Genomic DNA, 22,400 nt, shown 5'->3' on the forward strand with positions numbered 1-22,400 from the left:
TCGAGATATGACGCTTCAAAGTTTCTATGAGAGACGCAGACAGTTAGATTGTCTGTGTCTCTTATCTCCTCACACTCTCTAGCTGCGAAACTTCAAATGCATGTAACTTGGCTGAAGCTAGTAACTTGATTTTCCCAGCCACAAGTTCCTCGGTCTTTGTATTTTTGGAAAATTTAATTTTTTCAAATATGTAGTGGCTGAAATATGGCACTCGAAAGTCCAAAGAACACTGATTCCCACAGGAAATCTAATTTTTGACCCTGTTGTACCGTTTTAAGGCTCTCTTCACATCATATCTGACAGTTTTAGTAATGGGACCGTAAAACAAAGTTGTATGTGACATGATGATCTGAAGACAGCCAGATGGTGAGAGTGTGCTAATAGAGAAACGCAGAGAAACCAGGTGGGAAGTGGGCGGAGTCGCATGACGCCTTGTGATGGTGTTGGTCCTCTTATTCAGTTGTAGGTGATCTCATTCTCATTCTCTTTTATTCTCTGTCATCAGCTAGACGATTGCATTATTGATTTTCTCGCTCCTAAATTATATTCCTGTCCTCTAGAACCTTCTAGAGTTTCTTCTTCTTTTTTCTGATCCATAATTTTTCCAGAGTCTATCATTCACCATGGCTAAGACTAAAGTCACTGCCCCTCAAAATACCCACGTCGAGAGCAAGGCTGATATCAAGAATCTCGGATTCCTTCTGTTGACTTTGGATTCTTCTTACATCGTTCGACGCTTTCTGATGGTCCTTGATGGCTGTGATGTATTCATCTCCAAGCAATTGGATCTTCTTCTTGATATCAGCCTTGCTCTCGACGTGGGTATTTTGAGGGGCAGTGACTTTAGTCTTAGCCATGGTGAATGATAGACTCTGGAAAAATTATGGATCAGAAAAAAGAAGAAGAAACTCTAGAAGGTTCTAGAGGACAGGAATATAATTTAGGAGCGAGAAAATCAATAATGCAATCGTCTAGCTGATGACAGAGAATAAAAGAGAATGAGAATGAGATCACCTACAACTGAATAAGAGGACCAACACCATCACAAGGCGTCATGCGACTCCGCCCACTTCCCACCTGGTTTCTCTGCGTTTCTCTATTAGCACACTCTCACCATCTGGCTGTCTTCAGATCATCATGTCACATACAACTTTGTTTTACGGTCCCATTATAAAACTGTCAGATATGATGTGAAGAGAGCCTTAAAACGGTACAACAGGGTCAAAAATTAGATTTCCTGTGGGAATCAGTGTTCTTTGGACTTTCGAGTGCCATATTTCAGCCACTACATATTTGAAAAAATTAAATTTTCCAAAAATACAAAGACCGAGGAACTTGTGGCTGGGAAAATCAAGTTACTAGCTTCAGCCAAGTTACATGCATTTGAAGTTTCGCAGCTAGAGAGTGTGAGGAGATAAGAGACACAGACAATCTAACTGTCTGCGTCTCTCATAGAAACTTTGAAGCGTCATATCTCGACTTCTATTCAAGCTAGAGAAGTGAAACTTGCACAGAAAGATGTGAAATTGCTCATCTTTTCTACTGGGAGTCGATTTTTAGACATAGTCTATACCTGGGGTTTGTGAAGAGCATAGCAATTGGACCTATCAAGATTTGTCATCAGATTCCCAATTGTCACAAAGTTAAATTCTTCTTAAATTCTTACAGTGTGGAAAGGTGATAGGCGCAGACAACAAGGTACTCTGCGTCTCTCACAAAAAAAACTTCGACAAATTTGAACAGCAGAAGCATTGAAAATCCAAGATTCCGAATCTGGGTCATAAGAAAAACTGTAGCTTTGATAAATTTTACGACCAGACGTTTCGTTGGTTCCGACGCCGTGTCCCTTTAAAAACTACTGTAGTTTTTGGAAATTAATTTCCACCTACAGTATCCCCTCCTACTGGACATGTTGAGTCCTTAGAATCCGCAATTTTATAATCAAATCGTTTTCCGATTTCACCTCTTCAATTTTAAAAACTGACATACCGTACTCCCGAATTCGTAGATCACCTACAGTAGTCATACCTATTTCAGTACCTATAGATATTCGCCTACCATACACCTCTCATCCTCATCACCGTATTTCACACACTCTTTGAAAGTAATATTCATGTTACTGTAGTTACCGTAATCCAGTGGTGTTCCATTCGAAATTATCATTGAGGGTAGATAAGAAGCAAAACAGGAGAATAGAAATAAAATAAGGAGAAGCATTTTTGTTTGAGAATACATTTTTCTTAGCAATGAATCAAAGCTGGGAAGGCATGTATTATTCGGGAGAAGCTATGGAAACAGAAAAATCGGAATCGGAAAAAAAATAGATGCCAAACTACACATATTATGACATTCGGAAATAAGAGGCAAAATCCAAATTCTCTTCTCAAATATTTAATTGCTTCAAATTGAAGATCTGAATATCAAGTTGGTGGCTGTCCACACATATATGCATTGAAACAAGTCAAGTTGTCCACTGTGTTCCTTAATTAATTATCATAATTATCGGTTAATTGGTTGATTATTCTTACGGAACGTCATCAATCCCAGAGCTACCATCTGGGTTATTCCTCCAAACCAAACAATCGTTGGAAATTCCATTCGGTTGATTTGGATTCCAAAGAAATCCTGTCGGGTTCTCAGAAAGGAATGGGTCGGTGAAGAAGAATGCCTACAAGGATTATTTTAAGATTTTTGAAATTTTCATATTTCAAAAAATAGGTAAAAGATTCATATCTTACACCGCCGCCAGCTTCTTTTCTTTTCTCTCGTCTTTGGAAATATAAAGAACAGACAAAGATAATCTTACATTGACCCCTTGACAGCTAGAATTCCCAATACATTCCGGTTTTCGAACTCCATCCAACCATACATTCGATTTGTTCGTATCATTGGCTCGCTCTGAATATCTATGATCTTCTGATACCTTAAAACTACCAACTTTTTACAAATTCAAATTCTTCTGGAGTCTCTAGTCCAGTTAGTGTTCTTCCCGGAGTTTTTTGACACAATGTAAGCGCCATCGAATGGTTATAACATAATGAGCCTTTTACCAACTGCAAAACTTTGTTTCGAGGATTACTATAGTCAGTGAGCTCATTACAACTAGACACCAGGGTCCTTTTTCTCTCAAGAACATTTTGAATCTTTCATTTAGACACATTCTAATAGCTGAAGAATTGAAAATCCAAGATTCCGAAATCGTGTCATACGAGATACTGTAGCTTTGGTAGATTTGACGACCCGATGTTTCATTGGTTTCGAAGTAGTGTCCCTTTAAAGATTACTGTAGTTTTAGGAAAAAAAATAATTTCTACCGTACCTCTCCGCCTACAGTATCCCCTCCTGGACATGTTGGGTTTTTTGAATCCGCAATTTTATAGCCAAATCGTTTTCCAATGTCATTGTTTCTTTTCACCGATGTTACCTCTCCAATTTCAAAAACTTGACATACCGTACTCCCGAATTCGTAGATCATCTACAGTAATCTGAAGGGTTACATTATCTACTGATATTACCCTACCATACACCTCTCATCCTCATTACAGTAGTCCAAACACTCCTCGAAAGTAAAATTGAGGTTACTGTAGATACCGTAATCCTGTGGCGAGCCATTTGAAGTTATCGTAAGAGGCGCATAAGAATTGAAAAGGGAAAATAGGAGTAAAATAAGGAGAAACATTTTTTCTGGTTTGGATTTTCGGAGAAATGAAAAAAGAGGGGGAAAAATATTCATGAAAACTATGGAAACAGAAAAATCGGAATCGGAAAAAAAGATGCCAAACTACATAAATTATTAATATTGAAATTTTGCTGTTTCAAACAACATTTTTTGGGATTACTGTCGTTCTACTGACACTTTTCCACACACGAACCCTCGGAACAATTGGGAATTCTGAATTTTTGGGCTAAATAATAGATTTTACAGTTTTGAAACTTGAAAATTCAAATTTGGCGCGTCCAGAGCTTCAAAATGAGCCCAAACACGACTAGGCTCCGCCCACTTTGGGACCCACTGCGAAAACTACAGTAACCCAAAATAAAAGGAACTAGGTCGTGTTTAGGCTTGTTTTGAAGCTCTTTTGACTTCAGATTCGAATTTCTGGTTTGTTTTCCAAAACATCCGGTGGATTTCCTATTTTTTTTCAAAATTTGAAATTTTCGAAAAAAAATTTTTTTTGAAAATGTTCAGAAATGTTTTTTTCGATTTTTTCCGATTTTTGAAAAGTCAAAAATCAAACTCCACTTTTTACAGTATCTTTTTTTCTTTGATTTTTCATGACAAAACACCCCAAAATTTCCAAATTTGCATAACAAAAAAAAAATTTTTTCGGACAATTTTTCTGAAACTTTTTTTTCAAAAATTTCGAAAAAAAATTCTATAAAACCTTCGATTTTTTGAAACTTTTCATTTTTTTTTCTCTTAAAAAAATATGAAAATTCTCCATTCCCTTATTATTCTAGCCTCCATTTTTTCGCTGGTCCAAGCCAGCATTTTCGACGCGCTCAACGAGTTTTATGACGGCTGGGGGGAGGTTAGTTTTGATTTTGGAGTTTTGAAACTTAAAAATCTGAGTTCAGGGCGTTGAGAGCTTCAAAACGAGTTCGAACACGACTAGGCTCCGCCCACTTCGAAGGTCCCGTCGCGAAAAATACAGTAATACCGAAATAGAGGGACCTAGTTCGTGTTTAGGCTCATTTTGAAGCTCTCAACGTGTCACACTTGGAAATTTGATTTTCAGAACAAACAACTGAAGTTTCAAAAAAAAATTGTCTCAAAACATTTTTTCGAAATTTCAAAAAACAATTTTTTGGAAATTTTCCAGTTTTTGTCATTTCTCGCTTAAAAATCTTTCTAATCGTTTGAGACCTGAATTTTCAAATTCAGCGTTTTTTGAGCTTCACAACGAGCCCAAACACGACTAGGCTCCGCCCACTTTGGAGGTCCCGCCGCGGAAACTACAGTAACCCCAAAGTAGAAGGAACTAGGTCGTGTTTGAGCTCGTTTTGAAGCTCTAAACGAATCGAGAATAGTGAAAATGATGGAAAGGTGGATAATCAACTGAATTTCAAATTTTTCACAAATTCCAAAAAAATATTTTTTTTTTTTAATTTCGATTTTTCTGGAAATTTCAAATTTTAATAAACAATTGATTTCCAGGAGCAATGTGTGCAAATCAACAATCGTCGTAGCCCCCAAGCCACGCCCCTTACAGCTCTGGAAATTCCATTCGGTGGATTTTTCGACGGATTTCTGGACTGTGAGCATCGAGCCAGCAATACAGAGAACTTCGGAATCGATGGATCGCCAAATTTGATTTATCGAATTTTTGGTTATTATGGGATTTTGAAGAGGAAAATTGTTTATTTGGGACAGAAATAATTTTTTTCAATTTCTTGTCAATTTTTCTGTTTCCAATGAATTTGTGAGCATTTTTCTTGAATTTTTCATAATTTTTAGTCAGTATTATCGAATTATGTGTGGAAAATGCCTGAAAATCGATCTGTTTTAGCTATAAATCGATCGAAAATCAATTTTAAACTAAAAACACATCTTGCTCGTCAGGCCTTGCGCACTGTACGCAATAGTCCGCAATGCACCATTGCCTACCGTAGCCAGGTGAAAAATCATTTTTTCAATGAATTTTCCGATTTAAAAATCGAACTTTAACAAGTTTTTCATGGATTTTTTTGTAAAAAAATAATGAAACAATTTTTAAAATCAATCTTACGCCTAGAAATTTCCAAAAATGCTTAAAAGTTCAATTTTTTCAGCAATTTCCAGGGATGACCGAAAAAACGCTAAATTCGGCGGAAATTCTCGAAAAATTGCTGTCCAAAAAGCTCGAAACTTCAGATTTCGAAAGAATTTTGAAGAATTTGGAGGAAAATAAAAGTAAAAATCCAAAAAAAAATTTTATTTAAAAAAATTCTTTCAGCCAAAAATCTATTTTCCGAAATTCTGAAATCATCGATCCATCAACTGCGTCGATACCAATCACAAATCGATTCACTTTCCGATGATCTATCGCATGCTAAAAAAATCAACAGCGCAAAAATGCGAAAAGTTTGGGAATTGGGTCGAAAAGGGCAAATTTTGGAGGCAAAAATGACAAATTCCAAGCGGGAAATGCTGAAAATGAGGAAATATGTAAAGGAAAATATTTATGATTGGGAGCAAAACGAAAAAATTGAGAAAAAACGGCTGAAAAAGGTCTTCGCGCCGAAAAATTCGAAAAAGTCCAATAGAGCGAATTTGCAGACCGCCAAACCGCCTCCAACCGATCCTTCGACGTCGGGACCAATTAATTATTCTGTGATTATCGATTTTCTCTGTATATTTATAAAAAAAATCAATTTTTTAGCCCAAACCACCATCGCCATTGAAAAACTACAGTAATCCATCGGAACCCTGCACATCTAACTCTTCTGTAATTTCTTCAGGACCCATAATTGTTGAGATTTTTGAATAATTTTTTTGCTATTTTTGTTGATTTTTCGTTGTTTTTTAAATAAATTTTTTTATTTGGAGTTTTTTCGGTCATCCTTGAAAATCTTTGAAAATTATCGATTTTTGAAGCTTTTTTTGCATATATTTGTTTTAAAATTAACTTTTATTGATTTTTTATCGATTTTTCACAAAAAAATTGGGAAAAATCGATGAAAAACGGTTGAAAATCAGTTTTAAAATCTGAAAATTTGTTGAGAAAAGATTTTTTGACCTGGCTACGGTAACCATTGGTGCACTGTATACTACTGCGTACAGTGCGCAAGACCTCACGAGCAAGAATAATTCTTAGGATAAAAGCGATTTCAAGCTAAATTAGATCGATTTTAAGGGTTTTTTTTTCACACAAAAATTAGAAAATCTGACAAAAAATAAGGAAAAATTTTTTTTAATGCTCAAAAATTCGTTGATAAAAGGAATTTCTGAGTTTATTGGTTCAAAAAAAATAATTTAAAATTTATTGTACACTGGGGCGCACACCACAAATGTAGCCAACAAAAGCGGTGGTAAGGGTATCGCTTATAGTGGAGCTGCATCTGAAATTTTTATTGCTTTTTTCCTCAAAATTCAAACTCAAAACCTTACGTATAATCATCCACACCCGTACTAGTACCATTGGCGGTTAGGAAAGGGAACTGAATGCAATTTGAGTTGTCTGATGAGATTCCACTTGGTTGGCGAGGTCCCCACACATATCCGTCGTAGGCAGAAAGGGTTGGATCAAAGAAAGTAAATTCCTGGAAATTTGGGTTTTTCAGATTTTCAGCATCATTTTGGTGTAAAAATCAAGTTTCTAGGAGATCTACGAGCCGAGATACGCTCATTTGAAGTTTGGCGGCTAGAGAGTGTGGAGAAGCGAGAGGGCGCAGACAACGAGACGCCCTGCGCCCTCCTCCTTCCGCACGCTCTCTCGCTACAAACTTCAAATATCTGTATCTCGGGTCCCTGGCATGCTAGAAAGTTGATTTTTGAACCAAGTTTTGTTATTTTTAAGGCTCTAGGTGAGAGACGCAGACAGTTAGAGTGCCCTCTCGCCTCCTCACACTCTCTAGGCTCCAAACTTCAAATCACTGTAACTCGGCTCAAAATGAAGCTAGAAACTTGAATTTCACATTGAAACGTTTCTTGGGCTTTGTATTTTGAGAAAATTTTAAACTCACATTCGTTCCATTACAGGAAGCACTTGTAACGGTTGATTTACACACCGCTTTGCGACTTCCATCAATCCAGAATCCCAGTGCCGCATAACTTCGAATAGTAGCAGAAAATCCAGCCAAAACGGGTTGAGCCATTTCTAAAACTTTTTTTCTAAAAATTTCCAGCACTTCCTGCTCACCAATGACCAGATTATATTCGTCAAGAGACTGAAGCCCGCTTAGAACTCCTCCGTAGAGAGCAGAGCAAGCAGTAGATGCATAGGTTTGAGTTATTGCATTAGACGCTGGGATAACCTTAAAAATTCTAGATTATTTGTTACGATCTAAAAATTTGAAACTTCTTAGACATTTTCGTTTGAAAATCAAGTTTCTAGCACGTCTAGAAGCCGAGATACAGCGATTTGAAGTTTGAGGCGAGAGAGCATGCGGAACGAGGAGGGCGCGGGACGTCTCGTTGTCTGCGCCCTCCCGTTTTCCCACACTCTATAGCCACAAAACTTCAAATCACTGCAACTTGGCTCAAAATAGTCCTAGAAACGTTATTTTTGAAGCTAAATTATTCTAAGATTTTCAAAATTTTATTAAAACTCACCCCAATACACCACTGTCCTAGTGGCCGTTCCACCAAGGTGAAGTTGGTTGGGCATGCGAGAGTGGTAAATTTCCAGATTCCATTTGAGTAGGTGGTGTTGTATGGTCCAACAACAGTTGCTGTCTGGAGAAAAAATCAGGTTTCTAGGATGTCTGGGAGCCAAGATACAGCGCCTTGAAGTTTGAAGAGACGCAGATAGTTAGAGAGTCTTACTGTCTGCGTCTCTATAAAATTTTGAAATTCCTAGCTTGCTTAGGAGCCGAGATATAGCGCTTTAACGTTTTCTATAAGAAACGCAGACAGTTAGAGACGCAAGATGTCTGCGCTCTCTTGCCTCTCCACAATCTTGACCCTCGAAACTTCAATTAGCTGTAACTCGGCTCAAAATGAAGCTAGAAACTTGGTTTTTTACCAAAATATTATTTAAATTGTACTTATTCAGAAACTGTTTTAAAATATAGGATTTCGCTTGCTAAAAATCAGAAAACGCCTTCCAAAAGTTTTTCGTATTTTCTAATGATGTTATTTTGTTTGAAAACCGGAAAATATAAAAATTTCACACATTTCTGATCAAGTTTCACTTTTCTAGCTTGCCTGGGAGCTGAGATATAGCGCTTTACAGTTTAGAGGAGACGCAGACAGTTAGAGCTGTTTAGATGTCTGCGCTCACTCACTTCCCCACACTCTCTAGCCGCCAAACTTCAATTGCGCGTATCTCAGCTTATAGACATCCTAGAAACTTGCTTTTTGAACTAGTAGGTGTCTGAAAATCCATATTTAAAGATAATTTGTTTTAAAAGAAACTGCTAGTCCGCGTTTTATGTAAAAAGAGAGCTCAAAATGAAGCTTGAAAAGCAGGCTTACCGTAACCGAATTCTCCGACGCTGCGTCTGGACAAGTACCACTGCCTGTCAGATTCATCTGAAATTTCAAATTTTAAAAATAATTTTAATCCATCTCCAGACCTTCATAGCCACTTTCGGCCCGCTAGTGGCCTCCTGTACACTCGAAATTTGTCCGTAATCGAAAATCTGACAAGTCCCATTTCCATTATCCTGCACAACCTACACATCAAACTATTTTGACTACTGTATGCTCTTTTAAAGGCGCATACCATACAAGCGGGCATTTCCAAACAGTAGTCCATACAATCGCTAAAGTTGAAATTCATTGTTGTAGATGTGGTATAAGATACGGGGGTTCCGAAAATTGAGATCATTTTTTCTGTGTCTTGAGTCTGAAATGTTGATGTGGGTGGAGCGAAATATACAGTAATCCTTACAGTAATCCCAATGAGTACTAATAACAAAAGAAGAGGCATTTGAGGTCGGGGAAAATAAGAAAATGTGACTTTTAAAATTTTTAGGGGGCGCCGAAGTCTTCCGAAACGTTTTTCGGCATGGCAACACCGCATAATGAGCTCCGAAAACATGAGCCAAAATATGATGTTGAATATTTTATTTTGCTATGGATGTTTGTCTAGCGGACTTTTTTTTTCGGGAAAGTTCCAAAAAAAAATCAACTTGACCAATATAGTCGAGAAAGGAAAAACACGAATTTTCTAACACGAATTTTGAAGTGTCATATTAAAGATTTTCTGAAAATATAGAATTCGAGAAATTTTTCGATCGAAAAATCAAGTTTCTAACTTCATTTTGAGCGAAGTTACAAGCCTTTGAAGTTTGACAACTAGACAGCGGGAGAAGATTAGAGACGCAGACAACAAGACACTCAAACCGTCTGCGTCTCCTCTAAACTTTAAATCTCTATATCTCAGCTCCCTGACAAGCTAGAAAAATTAAAATTAATCAGAAATGTGCCTAATTTTTCAGATTTCCAGATTTCAGAACAAAATCAGATAAAAGAAGACTTTGGCCGTCATATTTTGGCTTTTTGCAGGCAGCACTCAAATTTTGAGAACACCTTTTGAAAAAGCACATTTCGAAAAACATTCTGGTGAAAACATCAAGTCTCTAGCTTCATTTTGAGCCAAGTTACAAGCTTCTGAAGTTAGACAACAAGACAGTGTAGAAAAGTGAGAGAGAGTGCAGACGACGAGACACTCTGCGTCTCTCACCTGAAACTTTAGAGCGTCGTATCTCGGCTTTTAGTAGCCCTAGAGAGCTGATTTTTGGACCAAAATATAGGCAAGACTATGGATTTTGAGATTAGTTATTAATTTATGTAACTTTTTGAACGAGAAAATACAAAGAAAATGAGATTTGAAATTGAGGAGAGTGTGAGAATCAATCAGAGAATATTCGAAGTTGATAACAAGATAAGAAACGAGGAATTTTAGTATAGAAGTCACTCGCGCCACTTCCACTGGCCATCCTCTTGATAAGCTTCTCCGGAACACATGGCCTCAAACTTCCAGCACGCTTCAGCCTCTTCCATCGCATCTTTCGCCGATTCCTCGACCTTCAACGCCTTCTTCAATTGCTTCTGAATCTTCTTGTGTGCCTCTTCCTTCTCCTGAATCTTTTTTTGGAATACTGGCTTCGGCTTCTGAATCTTCCGCTTCTGGTGCATCTGATGAAGAGCCTTTAATCTCTGAATCTTCTTCTCGGATTCCTTCTGTTGACTTTACACCTGGTTTTATGGACCCATCTAAAACTGTGATGCGATGTGAAGAGGATCTTAAAACAGTTAATTCGTTGTGCGAATCGGAATTCTCCCTTTGGAGTGCCATATCTCCGCTAATTAGTTTTTAAAAGATTGAAATTTTAAGTTGACTACAAATACAAAATTCAAAGCACTTTTTGAACTCAAAACCAAGTTTCTAGCTTCATTTTAAGCCAAATTACATGCATTTGAAGTTGCGCAGCTAGAGAGGGCAGGGAAACGAGAGGGCGCAGGCAATAGGGCAAACGAACTGTCTGCGTCTCTCACAAAAACTTGGAGGTGTTATATCTCGTCTTCTAGTAATCCCACAAAGATGAAAGTTGTACAGAAGTTGCGAATTTTTTATATTTTCCATTTGAGGTGTATTTGAAGTCTCTGATTTCCCTAAAACGACACAACATTTTTTCCTAAAGTGTGACACAAAATGAACCTAAAACTTAAACCCTTGTACAGTGCGTACCATAATTATTAGGGTTCAAGTTTTAAATTCATTTTGTGTCAAACTTTAGGAAAATGTTGTGTCATTTTAGACAAATCAGAGACCTCGAATCCACCTCAAATGGAAAATATCAAAAATTTCACGACTTCTGTACAAGTTTCGTTTTTCTAGGATTACTAGAAGGCGAGATATAACTTCTCAAAGTTTTTGTGAGAGACGCAGACAGTTAGATTGTCCTATTGCCTGCGCCCTCTTGTTTCCCTGCGCTCTCTAGCTGCAAATCTTCATATGCCTGTAACTCGCCTCAGAATGAAGCTAAAAAGTTGATTTTTCTATAAAAAATGTTTCTCGGAATTTGTATTTTCAGGCGATTTCCAGTTTTTCTGATTCACAATGTTTTTTAACCCAGTTATGTGTAGTATTGTATTAGGGCTCTCTTCACATCGTATCACAGTTTTAGATGGGTCCATAAAACCAGGTGTATCCTATGTAATGACATGATAATGTAAAGACGCAGAGAAAAAAGATGGGGAGGTGGGCGGAGTCTCTCAAGACACCTTGTGATGGTGGGGGTCTATCTCATTCTCTCTTATTCTGTGTCATTAGCAAGATGATACTGTTTTATTTGCTTTTTCCTCTCCTTAACTATGTTCCTGGCTTCTAGAACCTTCTCTTGACGTCTTGTGATGCTTATAGTTCTCATATTCAGTTGGGATCTCATTCTCTTTCATTTTCTGTCAACAGCTAGCCGGTTTTATTTTATGGGGTTATTCAGTGAGAAGCAATTCAGCAAATTGCTGGTTTTTTCCTTATGCAGAAAGCAGGAAAACCAGCAATTTTGCTGGGGCCGCGGAATCGAGATTTCTAGGTCATGTGAACTCGTCCTTCCCGAGGAGTCCAGGAAAAAAGTCGGAGCGAGACTCAACCGGGAAAGTCGTTGCGCCTTTAATCTTGTGGCGATTTACGGGGAAATGTTTTTGCCGTGTACTCCACGAGGAGGAGGACGAGTTCACATGGCCTAGAAAACTCCAGCAATCTTGCTTCCGCGGCCCAGCAAAACTGCTGGTTTTTCTGCTTTCTGCATAAGGAAAAAACCAGCAATTTGCTGAATTGCTTCTCACTGAATAACCCCATTATTGATTTTTCCGCTTCTGAATTATATTACTGACTTCTAGAAACTTCTAGATTCTATTAAATTTTTTTGAATCGGCGGATGATGCGATGGAAGAGCCTGAAGCGTCCTGGAAGTTCGAGGCCATGTGTTCAGGAGAAGCTTATCAAGAGGATGGCCAGTGGAAGTGGCGGGAGTGATCTGTCTAAACCCATTGTTCCTTATCTTTTAATCAATTTCGAATATTTTCTGATTGTTTTCCTTCCTTTCCTCAATTTAAAATCTCTTTTTCTTGTATTTTCCTATCCAAAAGGATAAATAAATAAATAATCTCTCAAAATCCACAATCTTGCATACATATTGGTCCAAAAATCAGCTCTCTAGGGCTACTACAAGCCGAGATATGACGCTTCAAAGTTTCACGTGAGAGACGCAGAGTGTCTCGTCGTCTGCGCCCTCTCAGTGACCGAAATATGACACTCGAAAGTCCAAAGAACACTGATTCCCACAGGAAATCTAATTTTTGACTGTAATGCTCTCTTCACATCATATCAGTTTTAGTAATGGGATCATAAAACCGGGCGGTATGTGACATGATGATCTGAAGGCTGCCAGATGATGAGATAGTGCGATCATAGAGAGACGCAGAGAAACCAGGTGGGAAGTGGGCGGAGTCTCGTCCTGTGGGGATGGTGATCCTCATATTCAGTTGTATTCATTAGTCTTGTGAAATCATTTTCTTGTATCCTCTGTTATTAGCCAGGCGATCTTATTTTATTGATTATTCCGCTCCTGAACATTTTTTACCTTTTAGATCCTTTTCTGCTCTGTTGAAATCCTTTATTTTTCAGAATCACCCATCACCATGGCTAAGACTAAGGTCACTGTCCCAAAAAATACCCACGTCGAGAGCAAAGCTGACATCAAAAAGAAGATCCAAATGCTTGGAGATGAATACATCACAGCCATGAAGGCTCATCAGAAGGCGTCGGAGGATGTGAAAACACTCCAACAACAAAAAGAGGCCATGGAGAAGAGGATTCAGCGAATGACAGCACTTCATCAGATGCATCAGAAGCCGAAGATTCAGAAGCCGAAGCCAGCATTCCAAAAAAAGAATCAGGAGAAGGAAGAGGCACTCAAGAGGATTCAGAAGCAATTGAAGAAGGTGTTGAAGGTCGAGGAGTCGGCGAAATATGAGATGGAAGAGGCTGAAGCGTCCTGGAAGTTTGAGGCCATGTGTTCCGGAGAAGCTTACCAAGAGGACGGCCAGTGGAAGTGGCGGGAGTGATCTGTCTAAACCCATTTTTCTTGTCCTTTATCTTTTAATCAATTTCGAATATTTTCTGATTGTTTTCCTTCCTTTCCTCAATTTAAAATCTCTTTTTCTTGTATTTTCCTATCTAAAAAAAATCAATAAACAAATAACCTCTTAAAATCCACAATCTTGCCTACATTTTGGTCCAAAAATCAGCTCTCTAGGGCTACTACAAGCCGAGATATGACGCTTCAAAGTTTCACGTGAGAGACGCAGAGTGTCTCGTCGTCTGCGCTCTCCAATTGCTTTGTCTGCGTTCTCTTCTCTCTTGCAAAATCCAAAATTCAACAATCATAATGCAAAATGCAACAATTATGATAATTATGTTAATTAGCCCCTTTATAAACCACACCACCCCCTTCCATTTTCATTATTTCCATAGCTATGAAACAGTTTTTCCTATTGCTAATCTCTGTTACAGTAATCCATGGATGTCTACGCGTTCGCAGTCCAGAGCCACGTGAGTTAATCCTATCTACAGTAACCCAAAATGATTTTCAGCAAAATGTGAATGCCCCTCTCTGGCGATAGACCAACAAGAGACTTTTGAAATTGAAACTCATAATTTTTATCAAAATATCTCAAATCAGGCATTGGAACCCCCAACTATTGTCTTGGAGGATTGCTCCATATTGATGTATTGTGATCCTGAATTTAGTTTGGTTGTTTTTGATACAGAAGATGCGGTTATGGTAAGAAGATTTTTTTAGAACTACAGTAATCCAAAAAAAACGAATCATTTTGGTCAGAAATTCAAGTTTCTAGCACTATTTTGAGTCGAGTTACAGAGATTTGAAGTTTGGTGGCTAGAGAGTGTGGGGAAGCGGGAGGGCGCAGACACTCAAATTGTCGGCGCCCCCCTCCTTCTGCATGCTCTCTTTCCGAAAACTTTAGAAGACTGTATCTCGGCTCCTGGACAAGCTAGAGAAGTGAATGTTGAATAGGAATGTGCCGAAACTTTTAGATTTTATAGATTTTTTAGCAACATGACGGTTGAAAAAGTTTAAGCAGTCATAGTTTGGTTCCTAGCTACTGAAATTAAAAATACTGTGTGGCTTTCTTTTTAAAAAAACTTTTTGAGAATCAATTTGGTCCAAAAACCAAGTTCCTAACACAACTTTGAGCCGAGATACAGCGATTTGAAGTTTTGTGGCTAAAGAGTGTGAGGAGGCGAGAGGGCGCAGACACCATAACCGTCTGCGTCCTCCCCCGCCCCCACACTCTCTCGGCTGAAAACTTCAAAGCGCTGTAACTTGGCTGTCTGACGTCCCAGAAACCTAATCTAAAAACTGAATTGTGTGAAATTTTTCTATTTTTTGTTTTTTTCTATTTGCAGTTCGGTGAATATGGAATTGATGGAATGTGCGATCCGTACACTCAAACTTGGATGGAAGATGATGGCACACAACTTCGGACATTTAACAGATTGTATGGAGCATGTGTGGGTTACGGTAGGTCGGACATTTTAAATAATTCATCTACAACCAACTTTTCAGGAAAATGTCTGTGCTATAGTGCCACTATAAACGAGGAAAACTTTGATGTCATACTAGGAAATCATCCTTTCAAGGAAAATATATCTGGTTATGCAATTAAGGATCCATACATGAACGTAGAAGATTGCTCAGTGTCATTTGGTTGTGATGAAGGCTATAGTTTGGTCATGTTTAATTCGAATGAAGCGGTTATGGTAAGTTTGGTGGCCTAGAAAACCAATTTCTGAGAAAACTAGGCCAAATTAACTATTTGTTTGTTAGATTCGTTTCACTGAGTTCAATCCAGTTTTTAGATTTGAAAAATCTCAATTTTAAGACAAGTTATGATCATTTGAAGTTGGTGGCCTAGAAATCCAAAATTTGAGATACCTAGGCCAGGTTTATTATAATATTGTTACATTTGTTTTCTTAAGTCTAAACCAGTTTTCAAATTTCAAAAATCTCAATTTTGAAGCGAGTTACAAAGGGGGACTAGGATTTTCAATTTCTAGGCCACTGGTTACAAATGGCTGTAACTTGCTTCAAAATTGAGATTTTTGAGTTCTGAAAAATGCATTAGATTGGGGAGAAAAATTGAAGTCGAGTGATGGAAAATATGGCTTAGCTTTCCAAAAATTTGGATTTCGAGGCCACCAATTTGAAGTGGACGTAACTCGGCTCAAAACTCAGTTTTTTTTGTAAATTGAAAATGTTTTGAAAATTGTAATTTCGTCGGAATATAACAAAACTAGATTTTAAAGTGATCAAATTTAGGTGAAAGTGAACATTTTAATTAGGTGGCCTAGAAATTCGGTTTTATAGGCCACCTTAAAAGTTGGATTTTGGAAAATAGATGTTTTGAGAATGATTTTGGTTTAAAAACCAGGTTCTCACGATGCCTGTGAGCCGAGAAACAGTGCCTTGAAGTTTTGAGGCGAGAGAGTGTGGGGAATCGAGAGAGTGCAGACATCTAGACTGTCTGCGTCTCCCGCCTCCCCACATTCTCTAGCTGTCAAACTTTAAGGAACCGTATCTCAGCTCAAAATGATCCTAGGAAGCTCATTTTTTACAAGTTTGTTGGGAGAGTATGAATAGGTGAGAGACGCATAGTGTCTCGTCGTCTGCGTCTCTTGCCTAACAACACTCTCCAGTCGCCAAACTTCAAATCGCTGTATCTCGGCTCTCCGGCGTCCTAGAAGCTTGATCTAAAAACTAATTAGTGTGAAATTTACCTTTTTTTTTTAATTTTGAAAATCAAATTCATTTTTTGAAAAAAATTCGAAAACTAAAGTTTCCAGTTCGGCGAGTATCCGGCCGACGGATTTTGCGATCCAACCAGCCAAACATGGCAAGTGGCCGATGAAACTGGCAGCTTGAGAATCTTTGACAAACTTTATGGAGCTTGTGTGGATTACGGTAGGTTCTGTATACTGTAGTACTGTACCCAATGATTTTTTGTTCAGAAACCCCAGCGGCGACTGAACCTCCACAATGTGAGTATTCCGGATTTATTTTCAATTTTTTTGAATTGTTTTTCAGTAACCTGCCCATGCGCCTATATGGATATCGTCACTAGCAACGCCAAAGAATATATCGGCCATTTCGATTTGTATCTCAAAAATCTGTCGCATTACGATTTAGTCACACCGGAAGAATTTATTTTTAGCATTAGGGAAAACGGATGTGTTGCTAATTATCGCTGTCCAGCCGGAACTAGCAGATATTTTTTCTGGATTTCTATCAATTCGAAGCAAAACCATCGGATATTGACTTTTTTGAAATGCGCTGTGAATCTAATCATAGATGGTACGTTATGCCGTATGACGAACTTTTGGATTTCATGCCGGATTTCGTAATGCCGGTTTGCGTGAATTTTTGTGAGTTTTTGCTATTCTCTAAAACAGTACATTTTGAGAATCATTTTGGTTTAAAAACAAAGTCTCTAGAACGCCTAGGAGCTGAGATACGGTAGTTTGAAGTTTGATTTTAAAATAGGAAATTTCTTACTTTACCGCTTAAGGGATAGTTCAAGCCAATTTCTCAAAATTTTTGAATGTTAAATTGGCTCAAAATTGAAATTAACAAAATCTAAGAAAGTTATCAAAAATATGGATTTTTAGAAACAAATTAGTTCAAAAATCAAGTTTCTAGGACGCCTATGAGCCGAGATACGGGCTTCAGAAGCTTAGGGACTAGAGAGTGCGGGGAGGCAAGAGAGTGCAGACGGCTAGACTGTCTGCGTCTCTCACAGAAACTTGAAACGTTCATATCTCAGCTCCCAGAGCACCTAGAAACCTGATTATTTCACCAAAACTACACATTTTTCCAGCTACTCCTCTGCCAAACCCAGATCCTCCAACTTCTCCAATGTGTAGCTGCGACAACTACATGCTTCGAGCTTCACTCGACAGAACAACACTGATGAACAATTTTGAAGTAAAATCTACAGTATCCGACGATCATTGTCATTGGGAAATCAGTTGTAAGAATGAGGCACATGCGGTTGTGGAGGTTTATGGGCAGAAGTATTTTGTGAGTTTTGAAAACGACAATTTATCTCGGTTACTGTAAAAGATATCGAAAAGTAGTTGATTGATAAAATGTGTATCACTTTATCAGTAATATTTTGTCAGTTGACCGATTCTTGATATCTTTTACAGGGACCGAGATATATGGGCTCGAAGTTGAGGGGGCGCACCGTTACCGGCTCAACTACGCGGTATTACTTTGATCTCAATTATCTCGATTACTGTAAGAGATATTAATGAGTGATCAACTGATGAAATGTTTATCACATCATCAATTATATTTTGATAGTTGATCGTTTTTCGAGAGCTTTCACCGAAACCGAGATATTTGAGCTCACAGTTGAGATATCTTATATTGTACTCCTTTCCAGAGCCAAAGTCTCGACGCAAAATGCTCACCGGACAGCTTCAGGTGGAATATTCAAAACTCGAACGGTGGCAGTTGGTCTGGAATCGAAATTTTCAATTTCGGATGTACAAAACAAGTTCCAAATGCTGTTACAACTCAAAAACGTAATTTTTCCAAAACTACAACTTGAAAATAAGTTTTAAACAATCAAAATCTGAATGAACACATTTTTTGGAACGTTTTGGTCCAAGAACCAAGTTTCTAGGACGTCTACAAGCTGAGATATGCCCATTTGAATTTCGAGGGTTAGAGAGTGTCGGGAGAGGAGAGAGTGCAGACGATCAGACTGTCTGCGTCTCTTACAGGAACTTTGGGGCGTTATATCTCGGCTTCTAGCTACCCTAAAGAGCTGAAACGTGTACAGAAAATCGTGAAATTTTCTGTATTTTTTATCGGAGGTAGACTTGAAACAATTTTGTATTTAGATCGAAAATAGACTTCAAATTAAAATTAGCAGTTTGTTTTAAGGCAAACTATCAAGAAATATGAATTTTTTGAAACACATTAAGTCAGAAACCAAGTTTCCATGACTATTACTCTTGTCCGAAATCAATGCAAGTTGCGGCCGAGAAAACAATGGTGGGCGGAGCTTAGCTCTCACAGAGAGAACTCTACTGTATTTTTCAAATTATTGCACGCGCCTTTAATACAGTACCTCAACATTTATTTTTGCCTTTTTCTTTTATTTTTCACTTGTTTCTGTCTGATTTTGTGTAATTCTTATAAATCTTTAATTATTTTACTTATACTTACCAAATAGGGCCCAAAATAAAAAAAAACGTCCGAGGTACGGTATTTAAAGGCGCATGCATCCATTTGTTGTTTTCGCTGTGCGACCGACGATGCGATTTTAAGTAAATTTTCGGCCGCAACGTGCATTGATTTCGGACGAGAGTAATACTATAAGCTGATACGCCATTGTGAATTTTAGTGGCTAGAAAGTACGCGTAGGCGAGAGGGTGCAGACGACCAGACTGTCAACGTCTCTCGCTTCCCCACACTCTCTAGCCCTCAAACTTCAAATGCCCGTAACTCAGCTCAGAATGCTCCTAGGAAGCTAGTTTTTTCACCAGATTTGCTTGAAAATTTTTCAAATTTTTTCAGCCAGCGGAACTCCGGCCCCGTGTTTTTGTCTACAGATAGATTTTGATTCTTCGAATGCCGATCAGTTTATCGGTACATATGATTTCTACTTGTACAACATTTCAAGATACGCCCTGTACAAACCCTTTCTCTTGTATCCTGGTGGTAGAGTATCAGGGTGTCCCATGAGTTTTCAGTGTCCTGAGGGAGAGGTGCAAATATTAACGACAAGTGAAAGGAGTTATGAAGTGAGCAGCTTGAAAAAAAGCCAAAAATTAAAGATTTTCATTAATTTTTTTTTGTAGGTACGTGCCGTCGAAATGTTTTGTGTTGATGAAATGTGGACAGTGATTGACGGATCTGATGTGACACAACTGACTCGATCCGTATACATGACATGCGCTTATTTTTGTGAGCTTTTTGGTTTCAAAATTTTAAATCTCTATACATATTCTAAAAAATGACATTCCAAGGATCATTTTGGTGAAAGAACCAAGTTTCTATGACGTACAAAGGCTGAGATACGGCCATTTTTCAGCGAACTGCAAAAAAATTTTTAGACTTTTTTTTTTAATTTTCAAAAATATGAAAATTTCACACCAGTTAGTTTTTAGATCAGACTTCTAGGACGCCAGAGAGCTGAGTTACAGCACTATCAAGTNTGCGGCGAGAGAGCAGAGGAGGCCGCAGACAGTTAGAGTGTCTGCGCCCTCTTGTCTTCCCACACTCACTAGCCGTCAAACTTCAAATCAACGTATCTCGGCTTAGAATTGTGCTAGAAATTTGGTTTTTAGGCCAAAATGTTTGTCGCATTTTATATTTTTAGACTTGCAAAAGTCCAATTATTGCACCTAAAACAAAAGTCAAAAATTTGAAAATCAAAAAATCGGAGCAGTTTTAATGTGACAATAAAGGAAACTTTATTGAAAATCACATTTTTCCGTTAAAAATTCAGTTGTCTAGCACGTCAGGGACCCAAGTTACACCCCTTTCAAGTTTGCGACGAGAGGGCATGGAAAGGAGGAGGGCGCAGGGCGTCTCGTTNNGTNCTGCGCCCTCTCGCTTTCACACACTCTCTAGCCACTAAACTTCAAATGAGCGTATCTCAGCTTAGAATTGTGCTAGAAACTTGGTATTTGGATCAAAATTCTTAAAAAATCTATTTAAATTTCATCATAACCACTTTTTCCAGCAACACCTTCCACAAAAAATCTTCCACCGCTGGAAACCATGTGCAACTGCCCTCATAAAATGAGGCCAAACTATTTAATCCCCGACAACAGAATTTTAGAACCCAATTTTTTTATTACGTCGACTATAAGCAATGACCGGTGTGTGTGGGAGATCCAGTGTGGTTACCCAACAAATCTCAAATTTAACGCCAACGGACAGGAGTTTTCTGTGAGTGTTTTTTTAATCTCGCTATCAGAAAAAAAACGCACTTTGTTAGATGCATTTTGGTTCAAAAATCAAGTTTCTAGGATGATTCTGAGCTAATTGTAAGATGCGGTCGTTTAAAGGGGGACTCCGACCAAAAATTTTTATTGCATTAAAATGTGTTAAAATCTATCTATTTTTCAAATATTATAAAAAATTCAAAGAAAATCCGAAATCCCCGAAAAACGGCGTTGAAAAGGAAGAAAATTCAAAAAAAGGTGCCGCCGGGGGACGAGGATTTTCAGTGAGAAACCTAGGCCACGGCACCTGACAGCCTTTTTTTCAAGTTGCCGACAGTGGTTTTTTACGTTTTTTACCTGCCGGACATGAAATTGAAAAAAATCCGGAAAATTTGCCACGTAGAAAAGGCGCCCGCTGCCGTGGCCTAGGTTTCTCACTGAAAATCCTCGTCCCCCGGCGGCACCTTTTTTTGAATTTTCTTCCTTTTCAACGCCGTTTTTCGGTGATTTCGGATTTTCTTTGAATTTTTTCGCAATAATATTCGAAAAATAGATAAATTTTAACACATTTTAATGGAATAAAAATTTCTGGTCGGGGTCCCCCCCTTTAAAAGTTTGGCTGCTAGAGAGTGTAGGGATGCGAGAGGGGGCAGACGGCTAGACTTTCTGCGTCTCTCCAAAAATTTCAAAGCGCTGTATCTCAACTCCCAGAAGTCCTAGAAAGATGAAAGTTGGACAGAAAGTTGATAAATGCTCTGTTATTTCATTAAAACCAAAATTAATGAAATCTAGACACTAAGATTGAAAATTGTCCGAAAATCAAAGTTGGCAGATTATCTTAAAGCAGATAATCAAAAAATATGGGTTTTTAGAAACTCATTAGTTCAAAAACCAATTTTCTAGAACGTCTACAAGCCAAGATATGCCAATTTTAAGTTTGGTGACTAGAAAGCACAGAGAAGGGAGAGAGCTCAGACAACGAGACAGTGCTCTAACTGTCTGCGTCTCCCCTGAAAATTTAAAGCGCTGTATCTCGGCTCCTAAAACACCTAGAAGCCTGGTTCTTTGATCAAAATGGTTTTTGATTTTCCTTTTTCTCAGGGTTCGTGGAGTATTGGAATTTGTGATAAATCGACAAACAAATGGGACATATTCTACCAAAAACGTCTAACAAATTATACATTAAATGCTATGCCGAATTTTGATTTTATGTGTGATTATAATTGAACTTGAAAAATAAAAAGTTGAACTTCGCATCATATTGTTTTTTGAAACTCAAAAATGTCAATTTTGAAGCGAGTTACAATCATTTTTATGTGATGGCCTAGAATTTTCAATTTCTAGGCCACTGGTTACAAACTGTTATAACTTGCTTCAAAATTGACATTTTTGAATTTTAAAAACTGGAATAGAACCAGCAAAAAAAATTCAATCTAGTGATATTAACTTTGACCAAGTTTTCAAAAAGGGGACATATTCTACCAAAGAGGTCCAACAAATTATATACATTGAATGCGGAGCCAAGTTACGATTTCATGTGTTTTCTTGATTGATCATACTATGAATAATAAATACTTGAATTTCGCAAAATATTCTTTCTTTTGTGCTGAATAAAATGCAATTTTTCAACTCAAAATAGTCAATTTTAAAGGGATTTACACTCATATTAAAGTTAGTGGCCTAGAAAACCAAATAAAGCAAAAACTCGGCCACTGTTCATTCTAAGTTGTTAAGCATGTTTAGCTCAAGCTATTACAGTTT

General features: G+C 37.9%; 7 protein-coding genes across 7 annotated transcripts; 3 read left to right on the forward strand and 4 right to left on the reverse strand.

The window, feature by feature from the left end:
- Nucleotides 1–614: 614 nt before the first annotated feature.
- CBG24171 lies at nucleotides 615–857 on the reverse strand (the record flags this gene model as incomplete). Its single annotated transcript, XM_002648072.2, has 1 exon — nucleotides 615–857. One exon carries the CDS (start codon nucleotides 855–857, stop codon nucleotides 615–617), a length of 243 nt encoding a protein of 80 aa, XP_002648118.2.
- A 1,563-nt stretch (nucleotides 858–2,420) lies between these two features.
- On the reverse strand, nucleotides 2,421–3,475 carry CBG24172 (the record flags this gene model as incomplete). The annotated part of the gene is made up of 5 exons (XM_045241407.1): nucleotides 2,421–2,481; nucleotides 2,529–2,668; nucleotides 2,807–2,923; nucleotides 3,080–3,271; nucleotides 3,320–3,475. The coding sequence occupies 5 exons, from the start codon at nucleotides 3,473–3,475 to the stop codon at nucleotides 2,421–2,423; spliced, it is 666 nt and encodes a 221-aa protein (XP_045091263.1).
- Nucleotides 3,476–4,430: 955 nt separating this feature from the next.
- CBG24173 lies at nucleotides 4,431–6,470 on the forward strand (the record flags this gene model as incomplete). The annotated part of the gene is made up of 4 exons (XM_002648074.1): nucleotides 4,431–4,532; nucleotides 5,159–5,258; nucleotides 5,511–5,617; nucleotides 6,363–6,470. The coding sequence occupies 4 exons, from the start codon at nucleotides 4,431–4,433 to the stop codon at nucleotides 6,468–6,470; spliced, it is 417 nt and encodes a 138-aa protein (XP_002648120.1).
- A 492-nt stretch (nucleotides 6,471–6,962) lies between these two features.
- Cbr-clec-112 lies at nucleotides 6,963–9,575 on the reverse strand (the record flags this gene model as incomplete). The annotated part of the gene is made up of 7 exons (XM_045241408.1): nucleotides 6,963–7,041; nucleotides 7,091–7,242; nucleotides 7,666–7,956; nucleotides 8,255–8,373; nucleotides 9,119–9,175; nucleotides 9,291–9,318; nucleotides 9,369–9,575. The coding sequence occupies 7 exons, from the start codon at nucleotides 9,573–9,575 to the stop codon at nucleotides 6,963–6,965; spliced, it is 933 nt and encodes a 310-aa protein (XP_045091264.1).
- Nucleotides 9,576–10,561: 986 nt separating this feature from the next.
- CBG24175 lies at nucleotides 10,562–10,831 on the reverse strand (the record flags this gene model as incomplete). The annotated part of the gene is made up of 1 exon (XM_002648076.1): nucleotides 10,562–10,831. A coding segment is annotated over one exon (270 nt), but the record flags the coding sequence as incomplete, so codon positions are not given.
- Nucleotides 10,832–13,294: 2,463 nt separating this feature from the next.
- CBG24177 lies at nucleotides 13,295–13,720 on the forward strand (the record flags this gene model as incomplete). The annotated part of the gene is made up of 1 exon (XM_002648077.1): nucleotides 13,295–13,720. The coding sequence occupies one exon, from the start codon at nucleotides 13,295–13,297 to the stop codon at nucleotides 13,718–13,720; it is 426 nt and encodes a 141-aa protein (XP_002648123.1).
- A 411-nt stretch (nucleotides 13,721–14,131) lies between these two features.
- Nucleotides 14,132–20,739, forward strand: CBG24178 (the record flags this gene model as incomplete). The annotated part of the gene is made up of 12 exons (XM_002648078.2): nucleotides 14,132–14,207; nucleotides 14,249–14,439; nucleotides 15,084–15,198; nucleotides 15,244–15,437; nucleotides 16,521–16,638; nucleotides 16,686–16,715; nucleotides 16,762–17,028; nucleotides 17,552–17,754; nucleotides 18,122–18,263; nucleotides 19,264–19,490; nucleotides 19,548–19,653; nucleotides 20,435–20,739. The coding sequence occupies 12 exons, from the start codon at nucleotides 14,132–14,134 to the stop codon at nucleotides 20,737–20,739; spliced, it is 1,974 nt and encodes a 657-aa protein (XP_002648124.2).
- Nucleotides 20,740–22,400: the final 1,661 nt, after the last annotated feature.

Source organism: Caenorhabditis briggsae (genome assembly GCF_000004555.2).
Source record: "Caenorhabditis briggsae complete genome, chrI, whole genome shotgun sequence".
In the NCBI taxonomy this organism is placed as follows: Eukaryota; Metazoa; Nematoda; class Chromadorea; order Rhabditida; family Rhabditidae; genus Caenorhabditis; species Caenorhabditis briggsae.